At 40.7% G+C, this 22,369-nt stretch overlaps 1 protein-coding gene across 5 annotated transcripts in view; it reads left to right on the top strand.

Moving 5' to 3' along the window:
• PLCB1 (phospholipase C beta 1) overlaps window positions 1-22,369 on the top strand; it is a 749,766-nt gene that overhangs the window by 535,747 nt on the left and 191,650 nt on the right. For all 5 annotated transcript variants that reach the window (XM_090051563.1, XM_090051555.1, XM_090051579.1 and 2 more), the window contains 2 exons: window positions 4,196-4,353; window positions 12,370-12,452. In XM_090051563.1, coding sequence (XP_089907689.1) covers window positions 4,196-4,353; window positions 12,370-12,452 — 241 coding nt within the window. The remainder of the gene's footprint in view (window positions 1-4,195; window positions 4,354-12,369; window positions 12,453-22,369) is intronic.

Genomic DNA, 22,369 nt, shown 5'->3' with positions numbered 1-22,369 from the left:
AGCCTATAAGTATGATGGGTTTTTTTCTCCCAAGGTGGAGCACCTTGCATTGAGCACCCTGTGTTGAATGTCATCAGGTTTTGATCTGCCCACCTTGCAAGCCTGTCTAGGTCAGCCTGAATTGCCAGCTTATCCTCTAGAGTGACCGCACTTCCCCATAATTTGGTGTTATCAACTAAGTCACAAAAAACAGCAAGCAGGAGGAAAACCTATCCACCTTCTACATTAACTGCTTCCCAGCATTTGAACAGGGAACAGACTACATGGTGCTTAATGGATGGAATAATATCGTGCCCAAGAAGTCACATCTATACTTGTAGCCTCAATACACAAAGGAAAAGAATATGTTGTGTATTGGACTCTAATTCTGTCTTCCTGTGCAAGGCAGAGTGGCTTAGGAGGGGAAATGTGCTCTAAGTTTACTACTTCAAGAATAGTAGCCAGTGTCTAACACGTGACCCCATTGAGATCACCAGAAAAACTCCCATTAACTCAATGGCATATGTTCCTGCCCAACTTACTGGCTTTCTACACCATAAGAAATAGCTGATGCAGGAAGGAGAATAAACAAAGTGGTCATCAAAAAACAGTTTAACTTATTTCTGCTGTGTTTTAAAGGTTGATGCAAAACCCCAGCTTTGAAAAGTAGACACTTTGAGGCTTTTGAAATCTAACTCTGGATTTCACATTTGAGTCAGTCTTCCATTAAAACAAAACTTAAAATGTAGTTAAATCTGAATGATTTGTTTCAGCTCATCAAATACACATAAGAAAGACTGCACATTCCAAAGGTGTTCCTAAAATATTTGGTTTAGATGTCACCTCATGCAGTATGCATCCTATTTTCAACTTGAATAAATGCAGCTTAAAGTTTGCATTCATAGGTGCCTGACCCATGTGTGCAATACCCAGTTTGTATATGACTCTTGGGTATTTACCAGTTTAGTCATGCAGTTGAAAAAATACATGTGTAACATTTTACATGCCTATGGTGTGAGGAGAAAGTACAAGTGTGTGGCTTCTCCATTATCAGTAGCACAAATTTGGAGGGTCTGAGTGCATGTTCAATCAGCTATGCTATTTGTAGACAAAATAGATCATTACAAGTAGAAGGATATCTGCCCATTCCTGAAGACACTGGGTCAGAATCGTGGCTGGCAAAATCCAGATAGCTCCATTGACTTTGAACTGTTCCAGTTTACATCCAATGAGTACAGAAATGTAGGTTTTTCAAAATATGCTCTCCCTTGCCCAATGTGGTACAGAAACAGCTAGATTACTGTAATGCTACACTAGATACTGTGTGTATTGAGGAGAAGAATGTCTAATAATTTCAGTTTTTATTATTAAATTGTGATATACTGTGTGGTATTTTGAAGTATTACCATTGGTGTTTGATATTAGGATGCTTTCTCGCAATGCAATACATTGTTGAAACGAATAATTTGTAGTAGATGCAGATCCAAGTACCATCAGTGTCCTAAATAATGTACGTTAAAGTCCTTAATAGAATATTTTCTGTATTCTGTATCTCAGAAAAATTAGACGTCAATACCAGTGAGTCTGTTGGTACCGTTTTGTAATCTGATGACAGTCCAGCTGAGGACTGACTGTTCACAAAGCATGAACATCCTCTTGCCCTGAGCTGTGATCCTTTCGAAAAGAGGTGAATCTTATTAACAACGCAGCATGAAAAAGTATCATAGAACAAGTAGTGCATGTGATGATTTAGTTAGAGTCTTAGAAGGTCAAGGATTTCTTAGGTCTAAAATGTTTGCTACAAACTGTAGATGATGGACAGTAGTCTCCTCAGAAATACAGTACTGAGTGTTAATCAAAATCCAGTATGCTTTGAGGAAAAACAAAGACAGCATAAAGGGAAGCAGTTCTATAAAGACATACAGCTTTTCAGTTAATCATAGAGAGGTAGGGCTGGAAAGGACCTCCAGAGGTTATCTAGTCCATCCCAAATATAGATCAAAAACAGACCCTTAAGATGCATGTGTGCTGCTAATTAATGTGTGCTTGAGCTAGTTATGTATTTTTCCAGGAAAATAGATAACTGTGCACCATGAATGGTGTGGTTGCACACAAAACATATTTTCAAGTAAGATTATCTGTTTGTGTAGCTGTCTGCACCTGAAAGCATATGTTAAAGAATCAAAGTGGAAAACATTGAAGAAAACAAGATAGAAAAGTAGATTAGAAAAGGAAATAGAGGAACAAACAAAAAAAGAAGTGAAAGGAATCAGCTGCATGTAAACACCTTTGCTGAATTCTCAGGATAGGATTTCCAAAAGCACTCAGCTTTGGTCTAGCTCTGCTGTCAGTGAAGCAAAAATTCCTGTTGATTTCAGAGGTTTGCCAGTACTTACTGCTTTGGTGATTCTGTTTTTGATTCACTATATCAAAGACACGCCTTAAATAAGCATTTGCAATAAGGTCCTTTAGTTAATTTTAATGTGAATTGAAAATACGGTAAAAATAAAGAAAAAATATAAGTCTAAATTTAGTGGAACTAGTGGAAGTGCTTAGTTCCCAGAAAAAACCTGGATGACTATAGAAATAGTAACAGAATAGAAGTACATTAATCTACAAGTACATTATATAGCAATCTATTTAAGGTATTTATATGTCCCCAGTTCTATATGATCAGAGCTTCCATCACTCTTTATCCTCTCAGTACCCTTGTAAAGTTAAGGACGTTCTATTCCCATTTTACAGATCCATACAGAAAGCAGATAGCTAGCTCATGTCATACAGGAAGTGTGTAGTAGGGCAAGAACTGGAATCACATTCTTTGAAGCTAGCTCTGAACAATTCTTTTGATATCTTTATGGCTTTGTCACAAGAAGTCTTTACTACCATTACTGATGCTGAACCTGTCGGAAAGACTGAAGGTTCTTATGCCTGTAAGTTCAGCATCTTTCATGATCAGAAACATCTGATTTAAGTCAGGGGTGTCAAGCATATGGCCCATGGGCCAGATCCAGCCTGCAGAGCTTCTCCATCCAGCCCACTGGGCTACTGGTGGGCCAGGGTATATGAGAGCCTGGCTAGCAAGGGACAGGGCCTGCTACAGAATGTAGGGGTCCTGTTGACCATGTCTGTTAATAGGAAACAAGGACTGTGTTGATACAGCTTGGTTCGCCCTGCAGCCACTTGCCTTGCGACCTCTGCAGGTGTATCACCTCCATGGTAGTAAGCAGCGATTTGGCCTGCAGCTGCTTGCCCCACTGTTTCTTCTACTGGCCCTGCTGCTTGCCCTGTGGATCCAGCCTACAGCGCCATGTGTTCTGGATCTTTCACAAAGCACAGGGTGCTTTACTACCCTTGATTGAAATCATGGGGGGAAGATATCTACCAAAAGTCTCCTTGTTTGACAAAAGTTGGGTTTTGTTTGCTTGTCTATTCAATTTGCAACATGTTATTATTGGAAATGGACAATATCATTGCATCTCTTAGTGCAATATCACATCAGGAAGTTTAACTGACCAGTTCAGTATGAGGATTAGCATGTTAACTGTTGATTTGGGAGATGGCAGACCAACTGTACAGCAGTTGATTTTATATTGTATGGAAATATCTTATGTGCTATGACAAAACATGTTTTTTTGCTGTTCTGGTTTTATTAGGTGTCCTTCAGCTCTTGTGTGGCTCAAAAGGTATAGCATCCCTTAGACTTCAGATGGTTGAAAGAGCTACTTATTAAAGTATAACGTTCAAGCTATTTTAGGAAGTTAAATATTACTCTTTGAGAACAGCAAAAACATCAGAGCTTTTTTTATAGTCCTGCAATTATGAAAAATCTTGCTGCTGTCAAAGTACACACTTAACAGTCTTATCATTTTAGGCAAACATTTCACAGAATGGAGAGTAATATTGGGTGACGCTGGCTATATCGTTATTTTAACTGTCTTGATTCTGCATTTCCCTGTTGTTTTGCACCTGCTGGTTTCAATGAAGTCTCTCTTTGTTTGCCACAGTATAACTAAGAGCAGAATCCAGACAACCTCGTTGACTTGGCTTAACTCATTTTCATTAAATTCTCAAGCTTTTTACATGCCTTTGACAGCTTGCTTGTCACCAGAGGGTAAAATCTGCTGTTAATTCTAATTATTATTAGATTCTTTGCACTGGCTCCATAAGCCTGGAATGAGTTCCCTTGTTACATGTTCGTGTTATTTTGTCACAGCTGGACAGCTGGCTGGTAACTCCTCAGTAGAGATGTATCGCCAAGTGCTTTTGTCAGGCTGCCGCTGTGTGGAGCTGGATTGCTGGAAAGGACGCACAGCAGAAGAAGAGCCGGTCATTACACATGGATTCACCATGACAACTGAAATTTCCTTCAAGGTATGATAATACAGTACAGTGTCACTCTAGCTGGTATAGTTTCTTTTTGTGGAAAATGCATCCAGAATGCTTTACAAACTTAAGTACATTTCTCCAGGGAATATAGTAAAGTGAAGGTGGAAGGAAAAAGACTTGAGGGGCAAAGAGATGTCTTCAGATGACATTGAAAAAAGAGAGTTGTTGAAACTGAGGAGGGAAAGGCTGTTGAAATGTTCTGGTCCCGAAGAGTAAAAGGTCACCAATGATCATGAAGTCAGGAAAGGGACTATATAGGGTAGTTGCCTGCAGGAACAGTGTATTGGGCTGAATGACCCAGGAGGACTCTGCCTGTTCCACGTTCCTCTAAGTGGAGGACACTTCAGGACAGAGAAGAGGCCAGTGCTGTGTTGCAGACAAAGCAGGAAGACAAACATGGAGTCCTCAGCTAATTTTATGCACATGAAGATGAATGGGAACTGGATCTTGAGGTGAACAGGAGCCAGTAGGATTGTTAGAAGATAGAGGGGATATTGTCCCATTCCTTAGTACAAGTGAGAAGATGCTCAAGAAAATCCTTTACATGCCAGAATCTGGAAAGCTGGGACCTGCATTGTGATGAAATGGGTCCAAACAAGAAAAGATGAGTGAAGATTTCAATACCAAAAGAGGCAGTTTTCTCCTACCCAAGTTTGCAGCCATGGGTTTTCTTTCCTTTCCATGGCGTTCAATACTACTCTTGCCTTTGTCCTTACAAGGATAAACTGCTGTTTAGTGGGCTCAGAGCTCACACAAACTTAAAAAATAGGCCTCCTCCCCTTCAGGATCCCAAGAGCTGCCAAAATGCCAATGCTTTCAGTGGTGCTTTAGGTGTACTCCTTAGTCCCATGGCTCTGTATGCCTTGGTCTGATACCACATAGCTTGGGAAACAGGGAATAAATAGGGAAAGCAAGAAACTAAAAATACCAGAGCTTAGAAAGTAGTGAGACCACAAACAGTTGAAGAAATTAATTCAGCTGTAAATTCTAGTTAGCAGAGAACAGTGGGCCCATCCATCCAGGTAAGTGAGATATTAAGATTATCAATTGGACCTGAGCATTTGTAGCAATAATAATAAAGAATTTAAAAGTTAACTCTAATGGATGCAGCTTTCCCATTGGGGCAGTAGAAGCAACTGCTGTGGTGGGGAAAGCAGTGGTGGGATGCAAGGTCCCAGACCTTGTCCACCTGTGCCTGCCCCCCTGCTACATGCCCACCCTGCCTCCTGCCCCTCCACGCCTTTTCCTGCCCCCCACTCCCTGAATCCCACACTCCAGGCCCCCACCCTACCTTATCTTTTGCTGCAGCTCTGCTCCCCTGGGATAGTCAGCAGAAGTGGCAGCCCAGCCCTGGCCCCAACCCAGCCTGGATAGGAAGAAGCAGTGGCAGCTCCCTGCCAGGCTAGCTCAGGGCTGGAAGGACCAGAGCTGGAGCATAAGGTTGGGGGGAATTCTGTGGGGAGTGGAGCAGTGGGTGGGGCAAAGCTTCAGTGAGGGGCAGAGGGTAGGAGGGGTAGGCATAGGCACAGAGGGTAAGGGGAAGAGCAGACTATAGGTTCCCCTACATTGCCACCCCATGGTCTCTCCTATGCTCCCTCTGGCTGTGTGCCCTTTTCCCACCAAAAAACCTATTTCTGCCAGGGCAGGCAGCAGTTTACCTCCAGCATCTGACTGCATTGCCAGACCTGAGCTGCTGCCTTCCCCAGCCAGTACTGGAGTCCAAGATGAGACTTTTCTCCCCTGCCCCCTCCCAATACTGATTTGGATTCAAGGAAATACAGTATATAGCTGTGAGTCTTCATTGTGCATTTGATCTGTAGGCTGTTTCTGTCTTTTGTTTTTTGTCTACATTAGATAGTCAGTAACACTACTCAGCTTAAAATGTTGCATCCAGGTAGAATTTTTGACTTCCAAAAAAGATATTTCTATATATTTTAGGTATTTCTTTTTCCACGAGACTACCTTTCTAGGCTTACTTATATGCAGAAGGCTTATGGGGGGAAAAACATCCTTCTGTGAAATATCATAATAGAACAAGTGACAGGTCCTACTACTTTTCCAACTACAAATTTTAAGTCTTCTACTCTGAGGCACAAGTGTATTCTTGTCTAGATAGTCATTTCTTTAAAGATAAATATAGTGGACACAACAACACTGTGTCTGCTGTTCCACACTTCCCATGTTTTTCTTGAACTCCGCTCCAATTGATATATTCCCAGGAAAATATAATATATAATCCTTTTGCACTATTACTACTAACTCTCCCATTAAATTGGCAAAAAGCTTGTTGATATTGGTATGTGTAGAGTTTGGTTCCTAAAAGATGTTTTATTAAATAAAATTGTTCTCAACATTTTTTCAGCCACGTGTAAAAGCATAAAGCAACCTGCTGCCTGACCCTATAAAAGTGCCTCCTGGAGAAGGAAGTCCAAAATTGTTGGAAGTTTAGCCTATTCTGTGGTTCAGCTCAGTCTCTGCACCACTGGAGTATGACTGATATGAACAGGGTCAGATTAACCCTTTAGTGGGCCCTAGGCAAACAAACTAGGCACCTAGTTGCTTTGCATAGGGCAGCAGCCGCTGCCAGGGCTTGGAGCTGCAGCATGCATCCCTAGAAAGGAAAAGGATCCGGGCAGCACTGTAGCAGTGTGGCAGTGGCACTGCTGCAGCAAAATAAGTACAACTGGGCCCCTTCTTCACTTAGGGCCCTAGGTACGTGCCTAGTTTGCCTATGAGTTAATCCAGCCCTGGATCTGAAAAGGAAATTCTGAATCTAAAACAAACTTTCAGTCACTCCTAAGGTGGAGGTTCATATTGTTCCTTTTTTTTTTAAATTTATTTCTTGCTGCTTTTCTTCCTTTCTAAAGTGTATGCTGCTTGACTTGGAATGAACAAAGTGGCAGTGAAATAACACGTCAATGGTGTGTGAATCAATTCTGAATGATCACTGACTCTGGCTCTTGAGTGCTGAGTCATTAATCAGTTCACTCTTTTGGCAAGTCTATGACATGCAATGCTTTTTTGCTCAGTCTGCCAGTTGATACTGACTCAAATAGATTTTCTGAGCTGCAGGAATAATATAAACTCACCATGAAAGAACTTCATTCTTTTGCTTTTTTTTAACCTCACCTCTTGATTTGGAGGAATTTGTGAGGTTTCTATGTGCTACTTGGAACTGCAGAGGTGTATGACTTTACAACAAAATGAAACATGTTTTCTCTCCTCAAAATCAGAATGTGCTTTCTGTGTATGTATTACTTTTATACATATATATTTTGGAGGATCACTTCAAGTGAGTCTGACTCCTGTTGCAGCAAAGCTTGCATCTTAGTTTCCCTTCCACCTTTCATCTTTTACTGATTGAAGATGATCATGGTGTAAATATGAAGACCCAGGACAACCTTGAAAAGGCACATCACTTCATTTACCCCATTTCCTTGTCTCTCATCTACAGATTTTGACCATACAGAAGGACCATCCACACTTTTTACCCTTATAGACCCGATGCCTCTTCCTGTAGTTGGTATTATACATTTAAGTTGCAGTTGAGAATATCGACATTTTAAAATGACTGTATGGAACTTGTCCATAACTAGAGAATAAAACCTGCCTCAGATGCCTAAGGGAAGTGCTTTACTGCAATATTCTGCTCCCTTCATATACGCAGAACTCCCACTACTATCCAGGTTTAGTACTGTTGTGTAGATCTGAGAGTAGAACTGAGCTCTCAGTCCCTAGCAGGTGTTAAAAGGCTAACACATGCTCTTACCTGAACATGAGTCACAGGCTCCTGCAGACTGCCAGAATCTACTACAAAATAGGATTTAGCTCCATGCAGTACAGCTGAGGGCTTGAAAAATGTGTGTTTTTCTTGTGTTCACAGGTACAATTGTGGTTCAGTTTTGAGGGTGGTAAATTAGACCAAAAAAAGTAACGAATAACTCTTAGAACCTCTAAAGATGGTCTGCCCTTTTTTGGTAGGTCATATTGTTCTTATATTGGTGAGGGATTGTCCAAATGAGCCTACTGACTGACAAGTATAAATCCCACTTACTTTCAAGTGCTCCAACATCACTTAAATTCCTGTCATAAATCTAACAGAGTGCCAAATTTAAGGGGACAAAATTACTTGGTGATATATCAACACCATCAAAAGGAAGTATTTTGTGCTGTCCAATAGCATAATATATGTCATTGGGCATATAGTGGATGTGGATGTTGACGTTGGTGGGTAGGCCACTTGACTTGTGGAGGACTGATTTTAGAGTCTGATCTGACCACCATCACCCACACCTTCATAACCTTAACATTAGACTACTGTAGTGTACTCTACGTAGGGCTGCCCTTGAAAACTGTCCAGAAACTGCAGCTGGTGCATAATACAGTAGCCTACCTTCTGATGGAGATAGGTCACGAGGAGTGCAAAACTCCAGTCCTCCAATGTCTGCACTGATTCCCAACAGCTTTTTTTGCTGCATTTCAAGGTACTAGTCTTGACTTATAAGGCCCTAAACAGCCTGAGCCCTACATACTTAAGAGATTCTTCCCTATGCCCTGTCATGATCCCTAAAGTCAGCCAAGGGCAATGTCCTGCAGGACCTATCCGTATGTCAAGTCCTTTGATAAAAAAATATAGGAGGTCATTCTCAGCAGTCAGTCCTCAGCTCTGGAACTCTCTCTTGAAGCTCTCCAGAGCGCAAGACTGAATATCTTTCAGAAATGTGGCAGTACTTTTCTATTTGGACAGTCATTTAGCAGGCAAAACTAGGCTATGTTGTCTGGTGGGTCTCTGCTTTGTTTTGTTTTATTTTGTTTATTTTTTCTATTTGCCCTTTTAAGTTGTTCTGTTTCTCCTGCTCTTAAGCTGCTGTGAACCTTTGTTGGAAAGGTCAGCATGTAAATTGCATACATAAATAAATTGCACGAATACATTTGCTGATGGTTATCTATTATCAGACTAGATGTGATTATTTAATATTGATTTACTTAGTGATTTTAATTCTGTAAATAAAAATAGCCATGATGCTACTGCTTGATGTGGTCAACCCCATGCTAGGCTCTCAACTGGGAAATTACTTACAGAAGAAAAGGAAAAAAATAAAGTTTTGGCTTTTGATGCTGCTCAGAGTTTGGAAAATTAAAAATAATCCTGGCAGAAATGGATTTATAGAGTCGACATGAGGCAGTTAAAAATTCTAGATGGTTGTTTTTTAACACAGTCTCCCCATATCATACACATGTGTGCATGGGTGAGCAAATATTTATAGCCACCTGGATAAGGAACCAGTTTTCTAGCTCTCTCAACTTCAGGGCTAGGGACAGACAGCCAAAAAGCCTGAGCCTGAATTGATTCAGTCTTTGCAGGTTAGTCTAAGCCTTGTCACAGCACAGACCAGAGCCAGCATGTGGTCTGCTAGCTAATACACAAAGCAGAGGGGAGGAGGGGATTCCTTCATAGCAGGGAGTGGTGAGGGGGAGGGGGAAGAGCAGCCTGCAAATCTCTGCAAGAGCTGCAGCCAGGGAGCAGAGGGGAGGGGCCAGCTCTGCTGTGGAGCAGAGAGCCCTGCCCAGCCCAGCCCAGAGAGCATGCCAGGATGCTTGGGGTGTCTGGCTTAATTTAAACCAGCAAGGGCTCTGGGACAGATATTGCATAAACTGGCTTGACCCAAATCAGTTAAGTCTGATTCTACATTGAACCAGGTTTATCTCAAACCAGTTTCAGCCATTTTCAAACTGGTTTATGTGCACTGAACATCTGTTCTGTTACAGGTTTAAACCAGTTTCTGATCACTGACCTGGTTTATGTATAATGCCCAGGCAAGGATCTTCTCCAGACAACATAGATATGAAATAATACAAAAACTATAAAGACTGAATTATAGTTGATGTTGCCAGATCTTTCTGTACTGGATATTTTTCTTCAAGCCTAGACTTGGCTATCATATGAACACACCAAAATATATCAATTTGGTGGAAAAAGAAGTACATTTCTAAACATGATGGTTGCAAAAATTAGCTTTAAAATATAACCCTGAAAAGTTCACAAGCCAGAAAACAAACAAACAGTAATTCAAATACAGTTTTTAAAATATTATTTTAAAACTGATCACATAATTTTACAAGGGCCTAACTCATAATTTTTGCTTAAATACTAAAGGTTGGCAACAGTGCATGTTAAAAAATTTCCAATGCTGGTGTGAAACAAGCATGTAACCCAAGAGGGAAATGTAAATAATTTCTAACAATAAGTATTTTACTACAGGGTATAATGAGCCTACAGCTGAAATTAGTGTCATAAAATGATTACGTGTGTGTGTGTGTGTGTATGTGTAAAATAGAGAAAACCAGAGATTTTTATCATTTACCAGAGGAAAATGTGGATTTTTAATTTTACTAGAGAATCCTGCAGATTTTTCCATTTTGCAAACAGCTCTCTGCAGGCTGGCAGAGTTCCAGGCTGCAAAGGGCAGGGAGGAAGTGGGAGGAGGGTGGTAAGGCAGGGAGCATAATGTGCATGTATATACACATGGCTGCCAAGCATCCTGGAGGGGAGCTCGCACAGGTAAGTGAGAGCAGGGATTTGAGGTCCCCCTAGGGAGGGAAGAAGTTGAGCAGGGTTGGGGCTGGGGATGCTGCCTGACTGGGTGTTGCATTCGGCTTGCAGCCCGGGGCTGCAATGCACGGCCACAGGGCCCCTGCGGGGAGTGGGAGAGGGCCACAGGTGGCTCGTTTGGGGGAGAGGGGCCAGCTCCCTGCTGCTACATGCACTCCTGGGTGGACGGGGTGGGGATCTGTGACCCCCCCAGATCTGTGCATGGATTGGGGCTGGGCATGAGCTAGTGCTCCCACCTTGCAGCCCAGCAGGTGAGACCCAGCACTATGGAGCAGAGCAGGGTCTTGTGGGGAAGCTGTTTGCTGCTGCAAGCTCTGTGCCACCCTGCTGATGTGCCCCCTGCATGCGGGGGGAGGGCAGCATGGCAGGAGCCTGAGCCTGCAGTGGGCAGCCTGCACCCACCCCAAACCCCACACCAGAAGGGGACATAGTGGCAGGGAACTGCCCCCCCACCTGAGCCTGTCACAGGCAGCCAGGCACAGGAGGGGGGAGCTGGGCTCTGCTCCGCTGCAGCAGCCACCACCTCCTGCCGGGGGCAGGTGGCTGCGGACCCGGGTTCCTGGCCCCATAGCCCTGGTAGTTGGGGGCCCCCTCTGGCAGGTCTGGGGGGCAGGGGGCTGTGGGTGGGGGGCAAGGGGCACCAGCAGAGCTGTGGGGGCTATGGGGGGGAAGTGCGGGACATGAGCAGGGCCAGGGGTTTTGTAGGGGGAGGGAATGAGGGCTTTGCATTTTAATCACAAATTTTGAGGTTTCTGTCAGAATTTGCAATTTTTTTATCGTGGAAAACCAGGATCCCCGGTGTTCACGTACTATTGCTTATTCAGTCAAAGTTGAAAACCAGCTTTTATAAACAATCCAGTTTCTGAACTGATGTTTGATGATTATTACACAGTAGGTTGCTAAAACTGAATGAAATAATCTTTCATTTTTATACCTTCGAGGGATTTCCCACATCAAAAAAAAGGGACACTGAAAGTTGTGGATCAGAGTAACTAAGAATTTTACCCCTCCAAAAAAAAAAATGCTGCTCAAAAAATACAACAAGCTTGCCAAACAGAACATGAATTATTTTAATTATGCAAAATAGTCCATGAAAGGCATAGCTTTAGGAGTGGCATTGTTTCCAGCAAAGACAAAATTATGTTTAAGCTATTTGTTCATTCACAGACAGGCACCAAAACGTTCCTGGAGTAATGTAACTCTTGAGGCTACTCTGTCATTTTAAAAATAAGCTTTCAGGTTGCTTTGAATAAAAGGTCTGGCCAGGGTTTTGAAAGGCATTCAGGTCTCTTACGTTTGCTTTGCAGGTAGATAAGTTAAATCAGAAACCAGAATGCATTTACGTTAGCTACAAGGTTGTGTGACTCACCTGTGTTCTAATTCTTTAGGAAGTCATAGAAGCAATTGCTGAATGTGCGTTTAAGACATCACCTTTTCCAATCCTCCTCTCCTTTGAAAACCACGTGGATTCGTAAGTAATTACAGGATTGCGGTTTATAGTATTATAACTTGACAAAGGCTAACCTCAGGATTGTTTAGCCATTTTTGGCATTTTTATTAGTTGGCTTTTTCATCAGTCAGCATCACCAGGTTTCTGTCATCCTGTACTTAGGCTCTATTTTGGCAGCATACTTAAGCACAGTCAAGCAAGTGTGAGTAGTACCATGACATCAAATGAGACTTGTCAGCTGCTTCAAGCTAGGCATGTTCTGGGGTGTCTTGGTGAATCAAAGCCTTAAGTATGAATGGGTATGTTCAAATAGTCATGGGCCAAATGCTGCCACTTTTCCTTAGGTTGAGAAATATCTGACTCGTCAAGCAGCCCCATATGATTTTATTGTAACTACTCCATGACCACTTAACAAGAGAACAGAGGACAGAGTCTAACCCTTTGTGTAAAGATTCGGGGTCAGATTCCCAATGACAGTAAAATAAAACTAAAAGAGGGAGCATGAAAGAATATGCATCATAATCACTTTAACCCACACAGCCCTACGTGGAGGGGTTGTGGAAACTTTTTCACTGGAAATTTTTAAGAACAAAATAGATGAGCATACATCAGGGATGCTCTTAAGTATATGAGATCCTTCCTCAGAACACAAAAATGGGTTACATGATCTCTTGACATCCTTCTGAGCCCCACATTTTTAGTGATTCTGTTGTATAATTATCAATGAATACTTCATCACCCAAACTAGCTGGTCCACAGAGCAAGATTTAATTTAAAGAAATAATTACTCATGCCTCCCTTCTACCAGAATCTCAGCTCTAAGACCTCAGTCTTAATCTTGCTGAGGAATGAGTTACTTAGCTCATACCTAAATGTCATCAGGACCCATAAATTAGCCAATTCTCTTGGCATTCTTGGATTATGATGCACACAAAGACAGCTGAAGGAAGCGAAGGTATCCTGCTTTTATTCATAGTCCAGTAGTTAGGACACTCACTACAAGCCCCAGGTTCAAATGTCTTCTCAGCACGAGGAGATGAAAGCCACATCGCCCATCTCCCTGTTTGGGCTTGTGCTCTTTTGCTTTCTGTGCCAACAGATCTTAAATTCTTTGCTGCATTGACATAGCTTCAGTAGGAGGGGTGGAGCATGCTTTCTTCTGTCTTACAGTAGAATTCATCATTAACTGGACTGTCTCTGCATTATGACAAAACAATGGCCAAAGTAACAGTTTAGGTCCAAGCAACCACAAAACTGACGATTACCAGACTATCTCATACCATACTTCTTTTTTTAACCCCTCCTTCCATTCACAAAACCAGTCAGATAAGGTTGTTTGGGTAAATGTGATATCTTTTATCAAACCACCTGAATAGCTGAAAAAATTGTTCTTTACAAGCTTTCAGGCAAAAGCACCCTTCTTCAGGCAGAGGGAGAGTCTGCTGGTGTAGACACAGAGTAGACAAACACTAGCAGGCTTTCCCTGTGCCTAAAGCTTGTAAAGAACAATCTTTCCAACTGTTCAGTTCATCTGATAAAAGATATCACATTTACCCAAATAACTTTGGGTGCAAACAGAGGTGACAATCTTTGCCTGAACTGGCCACAGAAAGCAGTTTGTAGGTGTACAGCTGCAGATAGTTGAAAAAATGACTATTGAGTGAAAATCTGACCCTTCATTGCATGATGTATCAGATAAAGCTGTTACAAAATGTAGCATCTTTTGTAACTTGTGTCTGAAGAGCTCCCTGCCTGTCACTGTTTTTAGAATGGGAGGGGGAAAGGGAGTGGAAGGAGTTCAGTCTGGGAGTTTTTCAGCCCTCCCCTGGAGGGTGGAGCGGGTGTATTGCAGCCCCTCCCAAGGTGGAGGAAGAAGGGGACTCCAATTCACCCATCCCATCCTTCAGCACCAGCTGGGGAGCCCCAAAAACAAGCTCTCTCCACTGCCTTTTCCCACTCCCATTCTGAACACAATGAACACTGGCAGAGAGCCCTGGCTATTGCTGTGGGAACCTGGTTGCAGGCTGTGAGCTGGCAGCTAGATTTCCCTCCTCCCTGGAACCAGCAGTGAACTTCTGTTTGGCCTGGGGTATCATTGTAACTCAGAACAGTTTGCAGAAATCATTCTGAGTTACAGCTGGGAGCTGCACTTCTGTCTGCACTCCTTGTCTGCCTATATCCTTAGACCAACACAGCTACAAGCAACAACCCAGAAAACACTCAGCAACTCGTGACCACAGATTTGAGTTATGCCAGTAAGACTAAATTGAAAGTTTTATGTGAAAGTATGTAAAAGGGTGTGCATGGAAAACAGACTGAGTTTGTGTCGCTTTTAAACCAAAATGCTTTTGTACTACTGCTCTAGTACTACTACACCTGTTAGTATCTTTCATTGACAAACTCCTTTTTTTGGCCCTTTGAGACAGCTTGTACTCACTTATGTTCAAGTTACCAGTGTCTAACTCACATAACCTTTTGCAACACTTCTGAATTTGGCTCATAGCCTGCAAGAGGGACTCTATTCTCAATCCTTTTCCTTCCAATCTTTTATATTAAACCTATTGAAACACTCTGGGTATGTCTACACATTGCTCTACAGTGACACAACGATGCATTCTGTTGTTGTATGGCACGCTACAGCGGCATAGCAGTCGCATGGGTCTACATGTGATCGCGAGCTACAGTGCCACAGCAGTGTGCTCCTCAAGTATAGTGTGCCACTATGGCAATATAGCTGGGAAATTTACCTGTATGCTGTGCGCACAGCACAGTAACAGTCCATACTACACCATGCTTTAGTACTTCCTTTTGGAAGTACTAAAGCACAGCGCCATAGCAATGTTGCCATATGGCAATGTGTAGATGCACCCACAGTCTATAAAAGGCAAGGAAGAACCACCCTGTGGGCCTATCTATTATCTCAACCATCCATGTAATAAGCTTAAGCAAAAAAGCATTAGGAATAAGGTCTTTTACTTTCTTTGGAATGCCGTAATGTACTTTACTATATAAAAACTAAAGAATTTATAATAGTTTGGGGTGGGGGCGGGAATTAAATGTCAAAACAACTCCAAAAAAAATGACACCAAACTTAAAATATCAATTAGAGGTGATGTGAAAATCCAGTAGAGTGATAAAAAGGAGCATTCTCAGTGCATGAATCCAGTCTTATGACAGTTTATCTCCACAACAATTTGTGGATTTTCCCTGTCGTAGCCTATAGTAATGGATGATGAATTAGGCCCTGGATGTACTGCTGTGCTCTTCCATGTGTTGTTATAACAGTAAAAGGTTATTATTGAAGCCCATTTGAAAAATGTTTTCTCTTTTGTGAGGTTTACAATCGATTACTCTGGGTAGTTGTTGTTTTTGCAGCAATAAATGATCAAATTTAATGCTTGTGGTTTCTAATTCTGTTTTATCTGAATACTATTTCCAGTCATTTAACTGAATGCCACCATTAGACTTTCATTTCACTACAAGTCACTAAAGAAATCTACAGTTGATCACGCTGGTCAGAGAAACTCTCACATAATTTCATGGACTATTTTTTCTATCTCCATATTTACACAGAACATTGTTTTTCCCTTAACTTTTCAACAGCGTTCAGGTCTGAAAATCAATGTCTTTCAGTTCTAGAGAATTAGTGCCAAATCACAAGTGAGTCACCTCCCAGTTATTTCATGGGGACCAGAATTTTCCTTAGCTTTTCAGCTCTTAGACTCCCTCCTTACTAAGGGAGAATTTTGTGGCTGAAATCCTGGTCCCACTGAAGTCAGTGGGGACTTTACTGTTATATGGTATATGTTTTGTTCATATCTATTTAGGGAATTGAAATTACTTTGCAGCAAATATTTTAGATCACTCCCATGGATAAATACAATATTGTTAATCATCAGCTTAATTCCTTTCAATATTTTTTCCAAGTAAAATTCAGACCTCATATAGTTTGATAGCATGTGAGTTAGATTCCCCGACCTTTCTGCCCATAATTCCAGTATGCAGTATCATCATTCATACCCATTTTTTATACAATAAGAAGTCCAGTAGGATGTTTAGGTGCATCTGTATTGCTATACAATACAGAGTATATTTGTTGTAAAATTCATATACATGGGCTAATATATATTGCGCTTTATATTATTTGATATGCAGAATAATATTTATAGTCTAAAAGGCATTCATTTATATATCTCTTCATGTATGAATTTATCTTTTATATTAGTTATACATAAATAAATCTATTCTGCATAGTTATTGCTTATAAAAGTATTTGTTTATACATTATCTCTTAATGTAATTGATCTATTTGTTAGATGTTATTGTATATAATATAATCATTTTGTAATTCCTGAACATATATTCAAATCAAAGTTTATATACTGGGAAAAAACACTACAAACAAAAGAAATGATCCCACTTTCTTCCAGTGTGCAAAAATGGGGGAGGGGAGGGAGAAAACCTTTAGGACCTTGAACATATTGGAAAGATATAAAAAAAGACCTTGAGGTTTGAAGTGAAGCTAATTTAAGAAGATAAGATATCTAAAAATCTAATGGCAGACACTTCTATAATTAAGAATACACTGATGACATAGGGAAAAGGTTAAGTAATCCTTGAATGGTATCCATTTAAGATCAATGTTAAGATTGAACATAATTAATTACATTCAAATTGCTGATTCTGGCTAGAATTATTTTACAAATGTTAATAGTTTTTTTCTATCAAGTTTTCTGGTTCCATTTTACTTATTTTTTTTTACTTGCTGTGGGAAAGAACAGAGTTTTTATTTGTGTCTTAAATAAGTAAATCTATTCTCAATATTAATAATGAAAATATACTGCTGCAGCTATTATTATTATTTAAGAAGTCTGTCCCAAATAATAATAGTAATAACAGCAACAATAATAATGACAATAACAGCAACAACCACCATAACAATATGGCACTGGTTCTTAGAGTGTATTGTGATGGGTACAGAACACAGGAATTGCTCCAGGAAAGGGAACCTTTTGCTTGATCTTGACAATCCATAGGAGTACATTTTGAATTAGTAGGATAATTCACTCAATTTTCCTGCATTTTTGAGGTTATCAGAGCTGACAGTAAAATAACTCCATTTATGGAAAGCATTACTGGTACCACATTCACCTTCTCCATGTGTCTGGAACAAGATCAGGGTAACTTCTTTGCTTTTCTTCAGTAATGCACAACACACTGTCCTCTTGAGGGACAGTGCTCTCTATAAGTATTACTATCCAGGTTTTCTTGTCCATGCCCATGATATCTGGTTAGTTGTCTATTTGCTAGAAGTTAGATAACTTTTCTCAGTGATGCCAGTCTATATTTATACTAAGGAATTGTGGCATATGTTAACTTTTTCTTTTAAGACAAATGGTGATGCAATACCTTAGCCACAGCATTGGCCAAGAGAGCATTGGCTAATAGAAAGTATATGCTCTCAACTAGCAAGGACTTGGCATGTGCCTGAAATATGCTGAAGTGTTTCCCTGATGAGGCCATGTAATCTTCATGTGAGGTGTGTTTTATTTCAGGACACATTACTTAATATTGTTGGTTATAATACTCTTGTCCTATTATAACCAAAAAACTTGCTGCATCTCAACCAAGCAGTCAAATGCTTGCTATCAATTTGGTTAATGGAGAGCATAGACACAAACCTTCCATGCAGCACCTTCTGCTTCCTTTCACTAGTCTATTCCTGAGCTTCTGTTCCACTTCTGGCACCCCTTCTTCCTCCAAAGGCCAGGAAATATTGTTCAGCCTTAATATCTGCCCCATGTAACAATGAATCTTTATTTAGGAAGTATTTCTTCAGATTTTCCACCCAGTCATTGCAAAGATACTCAAGACTCAACAGACTTTTTGTGCCTATTTTATGAAGTAAATGCAACCTCTAAATCAGGGGTGGGCAAAATGCGGCCCAGGGGCTGGTTGCGACCTGCCAAGCCATTTTATCCAGCTCATGGGGCCCCAAAAAATTTAGTAAATTAATATTTGTCTGCCCCTGGCTGCTTGTCGAGTGCGGTAAAGTGTGGCCCTCGATGGCTTTCCAAAACTCAGTAAGTGGCCCTCCACCCAAAATAATTGCCCACCCCTGCTCTAAATGGAATTAGTTTGGTGTAAGTAATGTCCTCACCTTCTTTTTCAGGGCTTCCAGATTTGGCTTGGACAATTTAAATATTCTGAAATATAAGCCAGCATGGCTAAACATTGCTGTTTTTTTCCATAAGTTAAATAAATAAATAGGAATTTAAATTGGTAGCCAAGTCACATTCCAGCTTATTAAAGAGCCTGTATGGCAATGTTCTTGGTGTCTTGATGTGTTTGATCTTTAGAAGTTGGTTCAGTCCCATATATTTTTATGCCTGTTCCCTGTCCAGTTCTTTGATTTTAGTTTCATTCATAAGTTTGTTTGGTTCACCTGACTGTTCTTTTACATTGGACATATAGTGTAGCACACTTATCCAACACACAGTTCAGAGAGATAGAACAACTGAGAGAGTTCAGAATGCCATCATACTTTGGTATTGCTTCCACTGCACAGCTTGAGGGCATCCATATAGACTAGATGCAACAATTTGAGCTGCTATTTGCATAATGATAGCCAAGATCCCATGGCATCAGGCTGAATGGATTAAATGTCAGGCAATACCATGAGCAGGTTCAAGTGTCTCCTTGGAAGTTCCCCTGTGATTTGGATCAGCTCCTTACCATATTTTTGGCCTTGATGTTCATGTACCACTATCTATCCAAGTGGACTATTGTGCACAGAAGAGTAGTTATTAAACTCTTTTGTATTTTGTTTAGCCTGAGTACTCTGAGGAGCCAATTTTGAAGAATTAAGTCAAACCCTATGTGTAGCCAGTACAGGTGATTTGAAATTCTCGTGTTAATTACAACAGCTTCTTATACCCTGCTTTCAACCATTTTGTCCCAGTGTCCAGACATTCTTGTCCATTTCTGCTAAGATGGGGAGGAAAATGTTGATGATAGGTATCCAAGTTATCAATAATTCGCGCTTCTGAAAGGTGATCTCTTCCATCATAAATTTTGTCACGACTTGTTTTCTTTCCAGCACTTCTTGGTATTTTCATGTGTGCATTTAAGATACTTCTACTAGCAGTTGCAGATCCAGTCTGGCTAAAGAGCTTTGCAAATTTGTTACAACTTCAGAGCATTTTTCCCAGTGATAATTGTCTCCTGTGATGAGAAGGTTCATGTGCTTGGTTTCTCTACTCTTAGTCCTGTAGGCAGTTTTGTTATGCTGAATTGCCGGAGATCAAAAGGCACTCCAGAAGACATGGCGGTTCAGGAATTCTGGTGGGGTCCATTTCTTTGTATGTCATGGTTTCATGCATTGATACCACCTGGATAAAAATTCTTCTGATTAGCATTAAACTAGATATTATTATTAGGAGTATTAGTACCAGTAGTATTTGTAAGACTCATAATAATATTCTTCCTATTGTTATTATTATGGTTGTTATTATTATTGGTGGTGGTTACACTAATGCAGTCCTACCCAGTATCTCCAGTAGTGAACCAGGATGCCACTGTGCCTGGCACTGTACAAACACAAAATAAAAAGATGGTTCTTATCCCAAATAGACAATCTCAGTAAAGGAAATAATAAAAAATCCAGTCTCTGTGTTTGTCCTGCATAATGTATACAAAATATTTCTAATCAAACGTTCTATTTCTGCCTAATATTTTAGTTATATTGCTTTGTTGTAGCACCATTTCTGTGTATCTCCATTCTCTGTACTGCAGTTCCAAAATAACATAATATTTGAAGGCATTAAAATTCTGAAGTGAAAATCTTCTGCTGTAGAAATTTTTTACAGTTCCATTTTAAACTTATTTATTTTCACCCTTACTCTGAATAAAAGCAAATTTTGAAACGTTGAAATGCCCTGTTTTGACAGGCTCTGTTTCTACATGTCTTAGAGTGTTAACAAATGTTAGTTAGTAACATCAGTTCCCACCACCCCCCAGAAATTATAGGACTGGAATTGTATATACATATTATGTATTTAAAGTAGTTGCAAAGTCAGGTGTGATGCATTCAGTTAATCTCTTATTTAAAAAGAGCAAGTCCTTCTTTAACTTGTCATGTAGATAGATAGATAGATCTCCATGGAAAGTTAAAGAAGGACTTATTCTTTTTAAATATATATATAGGTAAAAGTCATGGCAGTGTGGCATCTCATAGACTAGTGGTTCCCAAACTATAGGTTGCAACCCCAGATGGGGTTGCAACATCAGCAGATTGGGTTGTAAACATAGGAGGCTGTGGGTTGGGAGTGAGGGGCCATACTGAGGAAATGGGGTTATGCTGAGGAAAAGTTTGGGAAGCACTGTCCTAGACTAACTTGTTCAGAGAAGAATGAGTTTTCATAGGCTACAACCTACTTTATCAGATGCTACATTCGCTGCAGCCCCCAGGAAAATCTCTTACGAATCCCTCCCTGAATAAGTTTACCTACTCTGTGCACACTGCTATGCCTTCTGCCTAATTTCAGACTGATATGGTTAACTATAACTCTTCATGTTTATATTCAAATATAAGATGAAGATTTTACCCTAATCAGCATGGCAAGATTTGCCCCACATTTCGCGTACAAGGAAATCCTATTAAATATATAGTCTGTCATTAAATTGCTGCCAAAAGTAGCTTGTGCTCAGTAATAGAAACCAACTATGAACTCAATTAAATGCAGCCAGCACTGAGCATAACTATAAAATACATGGCCCATATTGAGCAGACATCCTAATGGGAACATTTTTTGTTTGCTTGGTTTTTTGCTTTTGTATGTTCCTTTAAAATATGGTCAGGTGTTCCCTATGCAGGGAGCTGGCACTGGGCCTGGAGGTCCTGTAATACCAGACTGTCACTAGGAGGACTAGAGCCAGCCCTGACATCCTCCCATTGGTGCCAAAAATGCTTGACCATAGCCAAAGTGCTGATGGGAAGGGTAGGTTAGTGCAGCCCATCTGAATAAGAGATATGACAGTGCCCATTGCACTCAGTCCTCCTCAGCAGCACTCTTTTTCAAGTCATAGTGAGCCACTACATTAAATAGATTTTGAAGACTTCACTCCTATAGCTGAGCTGTGCCTTTCCCAGTTCCAATAATTCCTGTTTCTTAACTAGGTTTAAATGCTTGGTAATCATCACCAAACAGGGCCCCAAACAGTTCACCTAGAGTCTCTTCACCTAGAATCTCTCCCTCAGCCTGTCACATATGATTAATGTGGCCCAGCCCTCCATGAAATGGAGCCAGACCAGGTTACCCTATCCCTCATCTATATATACATTTTTGAAGGATCCCAGGACCTGTGACAAAAACACCCAGTTCCAGTCATGAGTGGGGGGATAATTAGCAGATGAAACCTTTGTGGGGATATCTGGAGTTACACACACATACCGAGCAGCACTGAACTCTCTGGTCACCGTGGCTTGAAACACTGTTGACTACTAGGACTCAGCCCAATGAACTATATGGTAAATCATGAACGTCTTAGCTTTGGACTAATATCTATATAGTTTACGCTTTATATAAGTAGGTACAACAGGGGTGATTAAGTGTGTTTATGAAGTATCTGTGCTAAAATTTGCAGCAATTTCAGTAAAATGCAGCCTGATAAATTCTAGATGAATTAATTCTATGGGTGCTCCTAGTAAATTCCCTGTATGTGAATTACTACAGGCATGTTTATTTCAGTCAGTGTTTTCAAATGTGCTCCTCACTTCTGTGTTAGGGTCTGACACAATGGGGGAACGGGCTGCAGGGAGAAGAAGTTGCGGGAGTAGAGGATAAAGGGGCCACATGACCCCCCCCGCCCCAAATTATTTTTCCTGCTGTAGCAGTGGAAAGGGGCAATTCAAGGCAAACCTCCATTTAGATTATATA

The sequence above is a fragment of the Crocodylus siamensis genome, chromosome 1 (assembly GCF_052110815.1).
Source record: "Crocodylus siamensis isolate JL-2025a chromosome 1, ASM5211081v1, whole genome shotgun sequence".
Taxonomy (NCBI): Eukaryota; Metazoa; Chordata; order Crocodylia; family Crocodylidae; genus Crocodylus; species Crocodylus siamensis.
The sequence above is the reverse complement of the archived record's forward strand: the minus strand, read 5'-3'. Positions and strand labels throughout refer to the sequence as shown.